The sequence below is a fragment of the Stegostoma tigrinum genome, chromosome 4 (assembly GCF_030684315.1).
Source record: "Stegostoma tigrinum isolate sSteTig4 chromosome 4, sSteTig4.hap1, whole genome shotgun sequence".
In the NCBI taxonomy this organism is placed as follows: Eukaryota; Metazoa; Chordata; class Chondrichthyes; order Orectolobiformes; family Stegostomatidae; genus Stegostoma; species Stegostoma tigrinum.
The window spans coordinates 79,724,056-79,738,071 of NC_081357.1; the positions used below are offsets into that span (position 1 = coordinate 79,724,056).

Here is a 14,016-nt window from a genome sequence, read left to right on the forward strand (position 1 = left end):
GTAAAATTCCTAAGCAGAAAATACTGTGCACATTGTCAATTTCAAAACTATCTGTATTCTATGACAAAGGAAAAAACAAAATGCATTGTTGGAATTTTTGACATGGATAAATGTTTATAACTGTCAGGCATAGTCATTTCAATTGTCACTAGTATGCTTTTGAGATCAGATGCCCTGCCAAACAGAAGAAATTCTTATTTTTACCCTGACTGTAATAATCCATCGCCATCCTTCCATGCAGCAGCTCTGAAATCCATCCAAGCTGTCTGGCCTGCATCCATGAATGCAATGCAGCCACTTTTTTAAAAAACATCAATCACTATCGTAAAAGATTGCACATTCTCCTACAATAACAGTTATAAATGGACAGTTAGGTCACAATTAAATGGTCAGGTTAACAAGTCATTCCCCAAGCCCATGAAAACAAAAGTTCAAATCTGAAGTCCTGTGGCTGTATTTTGTCCCATGATGTTTCATTCCTTCACAAAGGGGTTGTGGTGGAGAGTTAGGGGCGGCGGGTGGTGATAACAGGGAGGGGGGGCTTGGTGGAGGAGGAGAAATACAACAGCCAGCAAACAAAGCAGGCTGTATCAATTCAGCTGTGCCAAGTATTGCCTGCTTTTCTTTGCACTCTCTCAGCATGGCACCTTTCCCAAGCACCTCTGGCAATGCTCCAGCCAATTTCAATCTGTCTAATCCAGCTCCCAAAAGGTACCTTCCTGGATCGTTTCGCACACAAACAAGATCAACCAAACTGCCACCGGATTCTGGCAGAATTCAACTTTGCAGCTGCCAACTTCCTCACACGCTGCAATCTTTTTTTAAAGCCGATCTGCTGTGCAACAACATGCTACTAAAAGTTTATTAAAGAAAGAGTTCACAAGCACTGTAAAGACAACGAAGTGCAAAGAACTCATACCTTCTCCTTCTCTCTCTTTCTCTCCCCCTTATCTCACTGAAATGTCCACACGTAACACAACTTCAAAGAATGCCGGGTGATTTCAGATTGGCAAACCTCTCATGTTTATTTCATTAAAGAGCACATGCATATTACTAAACTGGCACACAGAATTGTAATGATCAATGTATCAGGACCTACCTCCAGCATTATTACAACTGGTTTTAACATTGACTTACTCAATTATGTATCTTGCATCAAGCTATAAAAGGTCACCAATATTCTGGTGAATTAATTTGTCAGCAACTCTGTTACTTTTTTTATACATATACTTATCGCTTAGACTACTGTACCTGTTTTGCAATCTAATTTAAAATAAAATATTCACATGCATATTAAATCAAAACACAAATACAATTAACAAGTAAAATTGTTCATAAATTCAAGTTTTAGCTCTTTGTGGTTTTTTTGTTCATGGCATCTTTTGGAGACAGTGGCACTAGAGTATCCAAACTGTAGTAATAACGTAATACAGCAGCCTCTGCACTATAATGGGCAGCCACTGTACAACTCAGAGAATCTGCAGCCAAAGTACAGTTTGACACAAAGGCATCAGTTCAAGTTACTTGAAGATACTTAAGAAGTTTGTCTACTCTGGACATAATCAACAAATCAAAGTTTTGCGGCTGTTTCTAAACTGATGTTCTTGCATGATCAATATAAAAGGAAGTCAAACCAAAAGCAGAAAAAAAGTTTCAATTCTGTTTCTGAAAATAAAGTTTAATATTTTAGAATATATAGTTAAAAAAACTGAATTCATCAACCAGGAATTTAAGTAATTCTGCCATAAACCACATTTCCACTTTTAAAAAAATCTTGGTCACTTGCCAGAATCTTTCACTGAAGACAATTTTATTTTCCAAATATAAAATTGCAAAAAAAAACCCTAATGCAACCCATTAACACTATTCCTTCCATGAATGGTTCCTAGGGGGGTTCTGCACATTTTAGTTTCCTAACAGATATTTCTCTCTTATTCCAAGGCACTTAGACAAGACTTTGATCACTTGCCTATTTTCCGAACCCCGCATTATTTTTTTTCTTCAAATGTTGTCTTCCACAGATAGTATTTCTAAGATCTCTTCTTAAAATAATGTGGCTAAAAGTCAACTTCATCAGGCAAGTAAAACATCCAAGTACTGCACTCGGAACAGGAAATTCAACACTGACATTCAAAGGGAATTGGATAAATCCTTGAAGGTCAGTTTGCTACTACGATCTATATCAGCCATGTTAGAAGCTGAATTTTATTTTCAGTGTATTATCCATTTATACTTCCCTTTGTAATCCTCAAATCACAGGCAACGATAGAAGAGACCTTCATGTCCCTGCTATCTCTTTGCTGGAGCAATCCAAAGTGAATCCCACTGCCCTGCTTTCAGCCATGTAGGAACAGGCTGCATCCTAGTATAGCTCTCTGCATTTAAAAAATGCTCCTAACTACTCTCCTCATTCCCTTCATGAAATTTTTAATTCATAAAACTGTCCTCTATTCCGAACAAGAGGAAATCATCTTTCTTTATTCATGGGCAGAAATCCTTCAAAACGTAAAAATATCTTTTACAATGTCAGCAGCTGACAGTGAGACAGCAGAATTAGAACAAATAGAAAAACAAATTTGCTGAGGGTCTCTCTCTTTTTGTTTTAATTTTATAGCATTAAATCACTTTTAGTTTTCATAGCACCTTTGGATGCACTTCCAGTGTGTACGTCCAGTCTCTCCTCAAAACCTTTTTGCTTATCCTGATAATCCTTCATGTATACACTCTCAATTAGTTTGAGGTACTCAGTATAATCGTATCTCCAAAACAGTACAATACACCTTAATCTATAATGTTCCGCACATCTCCCTGAGCCACCTCTTCGAAGGACCTCTCCAAATATTGTAGCTCCATGGCTCTACATGGCCAAGGAAACAAGGTGGGAAGTGGCTCTAGGTGTATTACTTCTTTACTTGACAGGTAAAACTAGTTTCTTCTTCTAAGTTGTAACTATTCTATGTTTCCGGTCCTTTAACACCCATAGTCATCCATCACCAGTACCTGTCCTACAAAAAGTGCAAAGTTACCAGAGGTGACAGCATAGTGGTATACAGTCAAGAAGGATTCCTCGTGCTGCGAGTTAGCAGTGCTAATCACTGAGCCAATGTGCCAACCGTTAGAGTCAACGTGCACTCAGTCATCAGTAAATTCATAAAAGGGGTTGTTAACATCTTCACCATCAGTTGTTGCATACACAGCAATAACCTGCTCATTGATACTCAGTTTGGGTCCAGTCGGCACAACTCAACTCCAAGCCTTAAACAATTCTGATACGATCATTCATAAAAGAGCTAAACTTGAAAGTGAAAGTGACTGCTCTTAACAACAAGACAGCAGTTGACCGAGTATGGTATCACAGAATCCTAACAAAACAGAAGTCAATGAGAATCAGAGAAAAACTCTGCTGTTTTAGTCATACCAAACATAAAGAAGATGGATGTGGTGGTTGCAGGTCAATCATCTCAACTCCAGGATATCTCTGCAGGAGCTCTTTAGGGTAGCATCTTAGAGCCAATCATCTTCACCGGCTTCATCAATGGCCTTCTCTCCATCATAAAGTCAAAAGTGGAGAAGCTCACAGTTGATTATGCCATGGCTGTTTCATTTTGTAATTACTCAGATATTTCAGCAGTTTCTTTCTCAGCAAAACCCGGATGACATTCATGTGACAAGTAACATTCACTCACACATGGGTTAGCCAATGAGAAATTCCAACAAAAGTCACTGACTAGTCAACTTGCCTTGAAATTCAACAGCATTACAATCGCTGTCCACTACTAACATCCGAGACATTACTAATGACTAGAAACAGAACTGGACTAGCCATATAAATACTGTGGCTATGGATGCAGATCAGAGGCTGTAAATTTTGTGGCAAGTGTACATATCCTGATTCCCAAGAACACTACACAAGGTGCAAGTTGTGATGTAATGGAATACTCCCCATTTACCGGGATAACTGCAGCTCTAAGGATATTCAAGCAGCTCAACAAAGCCTACAACAAAGCAGTCTGCTTGACTGAAATTGCAAGAAGTATCTATAAGATGCATTGCAGCAGTTTACCAAAGCATTTTCAAAAGCAGTGATACTACCACCTAAAGAGACAAGGGAAGAAGCAGCACAGGAACAGAACCACTGAAATCTTCCCCCAAATCACACACCATCTGGACTTGGAAACAAGTCATTGTTGAGTGAAAACACTACCCAATGGCACTGTGAGTACACTTGCATGAATTACAGAAGCTCAAAAAGGATTTCTAATTATCATATTGTCCAGGAGAGTTAGGGATGAGCAATAAATACATATTCTGGTTAGCTTCATCAATATCTAATGAATGAATAAATAAAATTAACCAAGCGATTTGAGAATAAAACAAGATCTGGCATTTTACTTTAATAGTTTTCATAACATTTCTACCACAGAAAAAAATATTCTAAATAAACTCATCTGTAAATAATCAAAAATCAAATGATATGTGAAAAGCAGAATATAAATTCATCAAATAGTTTTTAAAAGGAAAGAAGCTGAAGAATCTGTGATAAAGAAGTCTCCCAATTTAAAATAAATTTCACTTACAATTCACTTTCTTTTGGCTTGAAGCCTGTGCAGAACAAAGGAAAAATATACAAAAGAATTGCAATTAAAACAGTTTTACATGACTTCCCTTGACATTTTAACTATATGTAGGTTAAGCATTCACACACAATCCTCAAGCAAAAGAATCTGGCCTTGAATCCAGAAAAATACTAAACAATTCTAACAATGTCAAATTTACTTCAAACACATACAATTAATTTGAGTCTCGTAGAAAAGAGAAAAACAGATAATATGTCAAAACTATTTGCCTTGCTCTTATCAGCTCAGGGGCAAGAATGCCAAATTTCACAGGGGAGCAACAATTTATATAGCAAGGGAAAAGAATGCTGATTCTTTGGCAAGTTTACTCTAGTTGGTCAAGGCATTGCTATGGAGAATGCAACAGAGAGCTATAGTTATTCAGGTTTTTGAATAATTTTAAAATGGAGTATTGCCTGGACATCTATTTTCCTGACGAGCACAGAGTCCTGTGTTTGCACATATGTAGCTTGCAAAAATGTTACCTTAGGCACATTACCATCCCAAATGATGAAGCTAAATTGATTGTTAGTGTAATTTTTAGCAGACTTGAGCAAGTACTTAACAGGCTTTTATTTCACTCAGAACTCCGTTTCTTGTGAACAGCCAAAAGGAAGAGTTGTGGTAAAATCTTCCAAGTATAATACACCAAGACGGTGGTATGCATATGGAATGAGCTGCTAGCAGAAGTGGTTGAGGTGGGTACATTAACAAAATTTAAAAGGCATTTGGATGAATACATGGTTGAGAAAGGCTTAGAAGGACATGGGCCAAGTGCAGGGAAGATGGGTTAGCATGGACGGACATTTTGGTCAGCGTGGACCAGTTTGGGCTAAAGAGCCTGTCTCCATGCATTAGGACTCTATGACTCTCTATCTGGATGTATGGCCTATATACCCAGCACCACAATGGCACTGAAATTCAGGCACTCAAACACTCAAATAATCAATACTCATTTTCATGGCCGGCAAAATTTTTTTTTGGCATGACTGCAGCATCCTATTGGTGGAAAATGCCATGCATGTTGCTTCTGTAAAATAGTAGAGTGAAATGGTCAGCTTCGCATGTCACCGAAGTTTCAGATAGGTTACCATTCAGGGTAATTTGAGGTAGATTGGTATTGTGAACCACTAGGGTAGTACGCTGTAAATTGAAGCCCTCCACACCAAGAGTCATAGCAAATGTTAAAGGATTTTTTATAAAAAAGTACGCACTGCACCCCAATTTTTTAAAATTTATTTAATTTTAAGTAATTAGACTGCAGCTGCAAGTAATTAGATATAAAACAACAACATATAACAAGACTAACTAAAATGCTAATCCCCGTATAAACTCTCCCATACACACACATGCAAACAAAGAAATTGGGAAAACAGGTTATTAGCAGAGTTAGAAAAAAACTGGAATATCAAATAGTGTTCACAATCTACAAGTTTGTTGATGGCACAACCTTGGTAGGTTATCAAACAACAATGAGTCAGAATACAGAAATGAGATAGCGGCTTGATGTCATAGTGTAATGATAATAACCTCTCTCAATGTCAGCAAAGCGAAGGAATTGATCATTTATTTCAGGAAGAAAGGAAGAGGACACGCCCCCATCTGCATCAATGGAGCTGAAGTTAATAGGGTTGAGGGCATCAAGTTCCTCAGAGTAACAGTAACTGATAACCTATTCTGGTTATCCCATTTGATGTGACAGCCAAGAAGGCACAACAATGCCTCTTCTTCCTCAGGCGGCCTAGGAAATGTGCCAAGTCCACTGGTCCCTCACCAACTTCTACAGATGCACCATAGAAAGCATACTATCCAGAAGCATAACTGCCTGGTACAGCAACTGCTCTGTCCAGAACTGTTAAGAAACTACAGAAGGTTGTGAGCACAGCCCAGACCATCATGAAAGCCAAACTCTCATCGACAGATTCCATTTACACTTCAGTTTCCCACAGAAAGACTGCCAAAAAAACTCCTCCCACCATGGTAATGCTCTACACTCTCATCCACCATGCAGAAAATACAGAAGTTTGAACAAATGCAGTGTTGATCTTGTTAATATTGATCCTGCTTCATGCATCTCCTGCACAGTGTAACCTGTATGCCTCGCTCTGAACACCCTATGATCTGAGGTCTTTGTTCGCTAAGATCTGCCTGTACTGCTCGCAAGACAAAGCTTTTCACTGTACTTAGGTACATGTGTCTATAATAAATCAAATCAAATATGTTCTTTGCTTCCAGATACCAATGAATGAGATAATCCTACTTCAGATGGCCAGACACATGGGGTTCAGTTGCCTTTCTTTGGAAGTTTCCACTGATTTGTATGAAGTACAGAGCAACTGTCTCATTTGGAAAATGATCTCTGATGTATCAATTCAAAATTTACAGCTTACAGCAACCTCTCCAGGAAAGATAACTAGTTTTCTTCAAGGTTAAACTAAGTTTTCCTTTAAACAGAGAGAACAGGCAGTTATAATGGGAACTGCAGATGCTGGAGAATCCAAGATAACAAAGTGTGAAGCTGGATGAACACAGCAGGCCAAGCAGCATCTCAGGAGCACAAAAGCTGACATTTCGGGCCTAGACCCTTCATCAGAGAGGGGGATGCGGAGAGGGAACTGGAATAAATAGGGAGAGAGGGGGAGGCGGACCAAAGATGGAGTGAAAAGAAGATAGGTGGAGAGGAGAGTATAGGTGGGGAGGTAGGGAGGGGATAGGTCAGTCCAGGGAAGACGGACAGGTCAAGGAGGTGGGATGAGGTAGTAGGTAGGAAATGGAGGTGCGGCTTGAGGTGGGAGGAAGCAGTGGGTGAGAGGAAGAACAGGTTAGGGAAGCGGAGACAGGCTGGGCTGGTTTTGTGATGCAGTGGGGGGAGGGGATGAGCTGGGTTGGTTTTGTGATGCGGTGGGGGAAGGGGAAGAACTGGGCTGGTTTTGGGATGCAGTGGGGGGAAGGGGAGACTTTGAAGCTTGTGAAGTCCACATTGATACCATTGGGCTGCAGGGTTCCCAAGCGGAATATGAGTTGCTGTTCCTGCAACCTTCAGTTGGCATCATTGTGGCACTGCAGGAGGCCCATGATGAACATGTCGTCCAAGGAATGGGAGGAGGAGTTAAAATGGTTCGCAACTGGGAGGTGCAGTTGTTTATTGCGAACCGAGCGGAGGTGTTCTGCAAAGCGGTCCCCAAGCCTCCGCTTGGTTTCCCCAATGTAGAGGAAGCCACACTGGGTACAATGGTTACAGTATATCACATTGGCAGATGTGCAGGTGAACATCTGCTTAATATGGAAAGTCATCTTAGGGCCTGGGATGGGGGTGAGGGAGGAGGTGTGGGGGCAAGTGTAGCACTTCCTGTGGTTGCAGGGCAAGGTGCCGGGTGTGGTGGGATTGGTGGGGAGTGTGGAGCGAACAAGGGAGTCACGGAGAGAGTGGTCTCTCCGGAAGGCACTCAAGGGTGGGGACGGAAAAAAAGACTTGGGTGGTGGGGTCGGATTGTAGATGGCGGAAGTGTCGGAGGATGATGCGTTGTATCCGGAGGTTGGTGGGGTGGTATGTGAGAACGAGGGGGATCCTCTTGGGGCCGTTGTGGCGGGGGCGGGGTATGAGGGATGCGTTGCGGGAAACGCGGTCAAGGGCCTTCTCGACGACTGTGGAGGGAAAGTTGCGGTCCTGGAAGAACGAGGACATCTGGGATGTGCGGGAGTGGAATGCCTCATCCTGGGAGCAGATGCGGCGGAGGTGGAGGAATTGGGAATAGGGGGTGGAATTTTTGCAGGAGGGTAGGTGGGAGGAGGTGTATTCTAGGTAGCTGTGGAAGTCAGTGGGTGGCCTATTTCTATCTCCTTCCAAAAATCCACAAACCTGCCTGCCCTGGTCGACCCATTGTCTCAGCCTGTTCCTACCCCACCAAACTCACCTCCACCTATCTGGACTCCATTTTCTCCCCTTTGGTCCAGGAACTCCCTATCTATGTCTGAGACACCACCCACGCCCTCCACCTCCTCCAGAACTTCCAATTCCCTGGCACCCAACACCTCATTTTCACCATGGATGTCCAGTCCCTATACACTTGTATTCCTCATGCAGATGGCCGCAAGGCCCTCCGCTTCTTCCTGTCCCGCAGGCCCGACCAATCCCCCTCCACCGACACTCTCATCCACCTAGCCGAACTCGTCCTCACCCTCAACAACTTCTCTTTCGATTCCTCCCACTTCCTACAGAAAAAGGGGGTGGCCATGTGTACTCGCATGGGCCCAAGCTATGCCTGCCTCTTTGTAGGTTACGTGGAACAGTCCCCCTTCCGCACCCACACAGGCCCCAAACCCCACCATCTTCCTCCGTTACATTGATGACTATATCGGCGCCGCCTCTTGCTCCCTCCCCAGAGGAGCTCGAACAGTTCCTCCACTTCAGCAACACCTTGCACCCCAACCTCAAGTTCACCTGGACCATCTCCAACACATCCCTCACCTTCCTGGGCCTCTCAGTCTCCATCTCAGGTAACCAGCTAGAAACCAATGTCCATTTCAAGCCATCTGACTCCCACAGCTACCTAGAATACACCTCCTCCCACCTACCCTCTTGCAAAAATTCCATCCCCTATTCCCAATCCCTCCGCCTCCGCTGCATCTGCTCCCAGGATGAGGCATTCCACTCCCGAACATCCCAGATGTCCAAGTTCATCAAGGACCGCAACTTTCCCCTCGCAGTGGTCGAGAATGCCCTTGACCACGTTTCCCGCATTTCCCGCAACACATCCCTCACACCTCGCCCTCGCCACAACCGCCCAAAGAGGATCCCCCTCGTTCTCACATACCACCCCACCAACCTCCGGATACAACGCATCATCCTCCGACACTTCCGCCTCTACAATCCGGCCCCACCACCCAAGACATTTTTCCATACCCACCCTTGTCTGCCTTCCAGAGAGACCACTCTCTCCCCGACTCCCTTGTCCACACCACACTCCCCTCCAACCCCACCACACCCGGCACCTTCCCCTGCAACCGCAGGAAGTGCTACACTTGCCCCCACACCTCCTCCCTCACACCCATCCCAGGCCCTAAGATGACTTTCCATATTAAGCAGATGTTCACCTGCACATCTGCCAATGTGCCATACTGTATCCACTGTACCCGGTGTGGCTACCTCTACATTGGGGAAACCAAGCGGAGGCTTGGGGACCGCTTTGCAGAACACCTCCGCTCGGTTCGCAATAAACAATTACACCTCCCATTTGCGAACCATTTTAACTCCTCCTCCCATTCCTCAGACGACATGTCCATCATGGGCCTCCTGCAGTGCCACAATGATGCCAACTGTAGGTTGCAGGAACAGCAACTCATGTTCCGCTTGGGAACCCTGCAACCCAATGGTATCAATGTGGACTTCACAAGCATCAAAATCTCCCCTTCCCCCACTGCATCCCAAAACCAGCCCAGTTCTTCCCCTCCCCCCACCGCATCACAAAACCAGCCCAGCTCGTCCCCTCGCCCCACTGCATCTCAAAACCAGCCCAGCCTGTCTCCACTTTCCTAACCTTTCTTCCTCTCACCCATTGCTTCCTCCCATCTCAAGCCGCACCTCCATTTCCTACCTACTACCTCATCCCGCCTCCTTGACCTGTCCGTCTTCCCTGGACTGACCTTTCCCCTCCCTACCTCCCCACCTATACTCTCCTCTCCACCTATCTTCTTTTCTCTCCATCTTTGGTCCGCCTACCCCTCTCTCCCTATTTATTCCAGAACCCTCTCCCCATCCCCCTCTCTGATGAAGGGTCTAGGCCCAAAACGTCAGCTTTTGTGCTCCTGAGATGCTGCTTGGCCTGCTGTGTTCATCCAGCTTCACACTTTGTTATCTTAGTACACCCTTCTGTGTCTTTCTCTCTGTTTGTATCTCTGTAACTCTGTTTCTCGTTCCAATCTGCTGAGTTAGCTAAGAACCAATAAGCTTCATTTGCAAACAATTCCTCAGCTCCTGACTGTCATTGCAATAACTCACAACCACAAACAAACAGAGGTCACAATAGGTATCAAGTTCCTTACTGTGAAATTATGCAGCCATCCTCGTAAATTCCCTGATTTTTAAAAACAAAACTGCTCTCTTCTTACAGCCCACAACTTTTACTGACATAAAAGTTAACCAAAAAAAAGCATTTGTCAGGCCTTAGGCCCAATGTTTAATTAATTTCTTATTCAATGTGCTGATTATAATGGAGGTAAATGCAGAAACTATTCTGTCCTAGCAACATCCCTTAAACAGCAACGACGAATGATTTGTCAATCTGCTTTTAACGATATTGGTTGAGAGAGAAATGCTGGTGAGAACTAGTAGGGAAGTCCTTGATCAAACAGTGTCTTTCAGTCACTAACTCAGGGTGGCCTTAGGATAATTTCTGCTTGTGCAAATGGCAGTAATTTCAGACTTTGGTCAATAGGGGAAAAAGAAAAAGAAGCTGTCTCTCCCCCAATTCTATTTACGTTCACTCATCCTTGTTCCTTTTCAGGTGCAGGTATAACAGACCAAATTCTTATGAAGTGATGGAAGGTGTCATCAACAATGCCAATAACTGGCACCTGCTCAACAATCACCCGCTCAGTGATACACCATTTGGGTTTCACCAGTGCCACTAAGCTCCCGACTTCATTACAGCCTTGGTTCAAACATGGACAAAAGAGTTGAGTTCCAGAGGTGAGGTGAGAGTGACAAACATTGACATCAAGGCCACATTTGAAAGCAAAAATGGTAGACTGAGAGTAGCGTGGATATTGGAGCTGCTCCTGAGTTGTAGGCTTTCTTGTATAATTCAATGTTTTTTCACATTTCAGAATCATAAGATTTTTATTCTGAATCATTTTGGAACAGTTATAGGCTTATCCATTACCAAAACACTGTGAAGTGGAGATTTTTTTAAAAATGGAGTTTGTGTGGGAGGAGCCTCCATGCGTTTGTCAAGTTCAATCTGTGGAGAATTCATTTTCTGTTTTTAAATTTTATATTTGTAAAAACAAAGCTCTTAACAAAAAAGTAAAAAAAAGGAGAAAATTTTCTCCAATGGAGTTTGTGCTTGTCGAGTTTCGATATGCAGAGTGTTTATTCATTTCTTGACAAAAAAAAAATTATAGGAAAATAATCGAAGAGGGGGAGATTGTTTATATATGGAGTTTGTGGAGAGGCCTATTGGCGGATGGCTTGGACAGAGTGCTTTTTTTATTCCGGAGATTGAAAATTGAATGCTAGATTATTTGAGGAGGAGCTTTACAGCATGGAGACAGATGCTTCGGTCTAACCTTGCCGAACATAATCTCTAACTAAACTAGTCCTACCTGCCTGCTTCCAGCCCATATCCATCCAAACCTTTACTATTCATCTACTTATCCAAATGTCTTTTAAATGTTGTAATTGTACCCACATCCACCACTTCCTCAGGAAAATCATTCAACAGACAAACTACGCTCTGTGTAAAAAATTTTCCCCTCGTGTCTTTTTTAATTTTTTCTCCTCTCACCTTAAAAATATGCCCCCTAGTCTTGAAATATCCCATCCTCAGGAAAAGATGATTACCACAACCATATCTATACCTTTCATTATTTTATAAACTTCTTTCAGGTCACCTCTCAACCTCTAACACTTCAGCAAAAAATATCCCAGTCTTTCTTTACAATTCAAATCTTCCATACACAGCAATGTCCTGGTAAATCTCTTCTGAACCCTCTCCAGGTTATGTGTTCAATTTTTTTTCTAATTTTTGCATGCTTAATATTAAATCTGTGGATAAGGAGAGGTAATTTATTTTTATATATAAGATGCTATTGACAGCTTCTTACATTTTTAGGCTTAATGCTGTTGAGGGCATACATGAGACACTGATTGTGATGGCTGGTAGATTTAGACAAGTGATTACAAAGAAGAATCAGTCAGATAGATGATTTACTGTCAGGGAACCCAAGAAGGTAGTTCAGAAGTCTCCTTAGCTTCTCCTTTCTCAAACAGATATTCCATTTTGGGAGCAAATTACTGCAGATGCTGGAATCTGAACAGAAAACAAAAAAAGGCTGGAGATCACAGAGAGTCAGGCAGCATCCATGGAGAGAAAGCAAGCTAATGTTGCAAGTCTAGATGACTCTTCATCAGAGCTAAAGTGAAGGGCAGAAGGGACAGCATTTATGCAATAGTGGGACGGTTTGGAGTGCTGGCAGAGAAAAGATGTTTGTTGTTAGGATGTTGCAGGTGATCAGAATGTGAGAAGGACAGAAAAATGGTGAGACAATTTTGAGTACTCTTTCCTCTGAGCCCCTTAGAGGAAAACTGACATAGTAGTCAGATCTTGGGCACTAAGAACAAAGCTTATTTGAAGCCGGGTTCATCAAGATTTAAAAGAATAATTGCTATCGGGGACTCTGATGTCAGTGGCACAGACTGAAGATTTTGTGGCAGTGAGCGTGAATCTAGGATAATATGTTGCTTTTGTGGTTGCTGGGTTAAGGATGTGTCAAAATGTTTGAAGCAAATTGTCAAAGGGGAGACAGAAGTGGAAGTTGTTGTACACATTGGTAGGAATGATAATAGGTAGAGAAAGGGTTAAGGCTTTGCAGAATGACTCGAAGAGATTAGGTAGAAGGTTAAAAATCCATCAAAAATAGTAATGTCTGGTTTACTTCCAGTGCAAAGTTATAATGGGGGAAGGTATAAAAGGACAGGGGAGATAAATCAATGGCTGAAGAAGTGGTGCGATGTGCAGGGAATCAGTTTCTTGGATCATTGAGCTCTCTTCTGGGACAAAAAAACTCCTGTTCAAAAAGGATAGGTTTCACCCATCCTTTTATTGGGAACCAACCAATAACGTGGTGGGGAGATGTTAGTTCTATTTCAAGAGACTGTAAACCTTTAGAGAGGTCCGTGGGAGCTTAAGTAACAGTGAAAATAGAAAGAAAGCTTAGTAGGTTAGTAAGAAGGAGGTGTTATCAATTCTAGAAGGTGTGAAGATAGATAAATCCCCTGGGCCGGATGGGATTTTTCCGAGGATTCTCTGGGAAGCTAGGGAGGAGGTGGCGGAGCCTTTGGCCTTGATCTTTGAGTCCTCTTTGTCTACAGGTTTAGTAGCAGAGGACTGGAGGATTGCAAATGTTGTGCCCTTGTTCAAGAAGGGCAGTAGGGATGACCCAGATAATTATAGACCTGTGAGCCTTACGTCTGTTGTGGGAAAAATTTTGGAAAGGATTATAAGAGGTAGGATTTATAATCATCTAGCAAGCAACAATTTGATTGGAGATAGTCAACATGGATTCGTCAAGGGCAGGTCATGTCTCACAAACCTCAGTGAGTTTTTTGAGAAGGTGACCAAGCATGTGGATGAGGGAGGGGCAGTTGATGTGATGTACAAGGACTTCAGTAAAGCCTTTG

General features: G+C 42.6%; 1 protein-coding gene across 13 annotated transcripts in view; it reads right to left on the minus strand.

Moving 5' to 3' along the window:
- msraa (methionine sulfoxide reductase Aa) overlaps nucleotides 1-14,016 on the minus strand; it is a 548,797-nt gene that overhangs the window by 390,606 nt on the left and 144,175 nt on the right. For 4 of the 13 annotated variants that reach the window (XM_059645456.1, XM_059645457.1, XM_059645455.1 and 1 more), the window contains one exon: nucleotides 4,578-4,602. The exons of 8 other annotated variants lie outside the window; for them this stretch is intronic. Coding sequence is in view for 1 of the 5 variants with exons in the window: in XM_059645451.1 (XP_059501434.1) it covers nucleotides 205-313 (109 nt within the window). In the remaining 4 variants the exon portion in view is untranslated. Of the gene's footprint in view, nucleotides 1-204; nucleotides 489-4,577; nucleotides 4,603-14,016 lie in introns of those variants that run through there. One more of the 13 variants, XM_059645451.1, reaches the window with a different exon arrangement.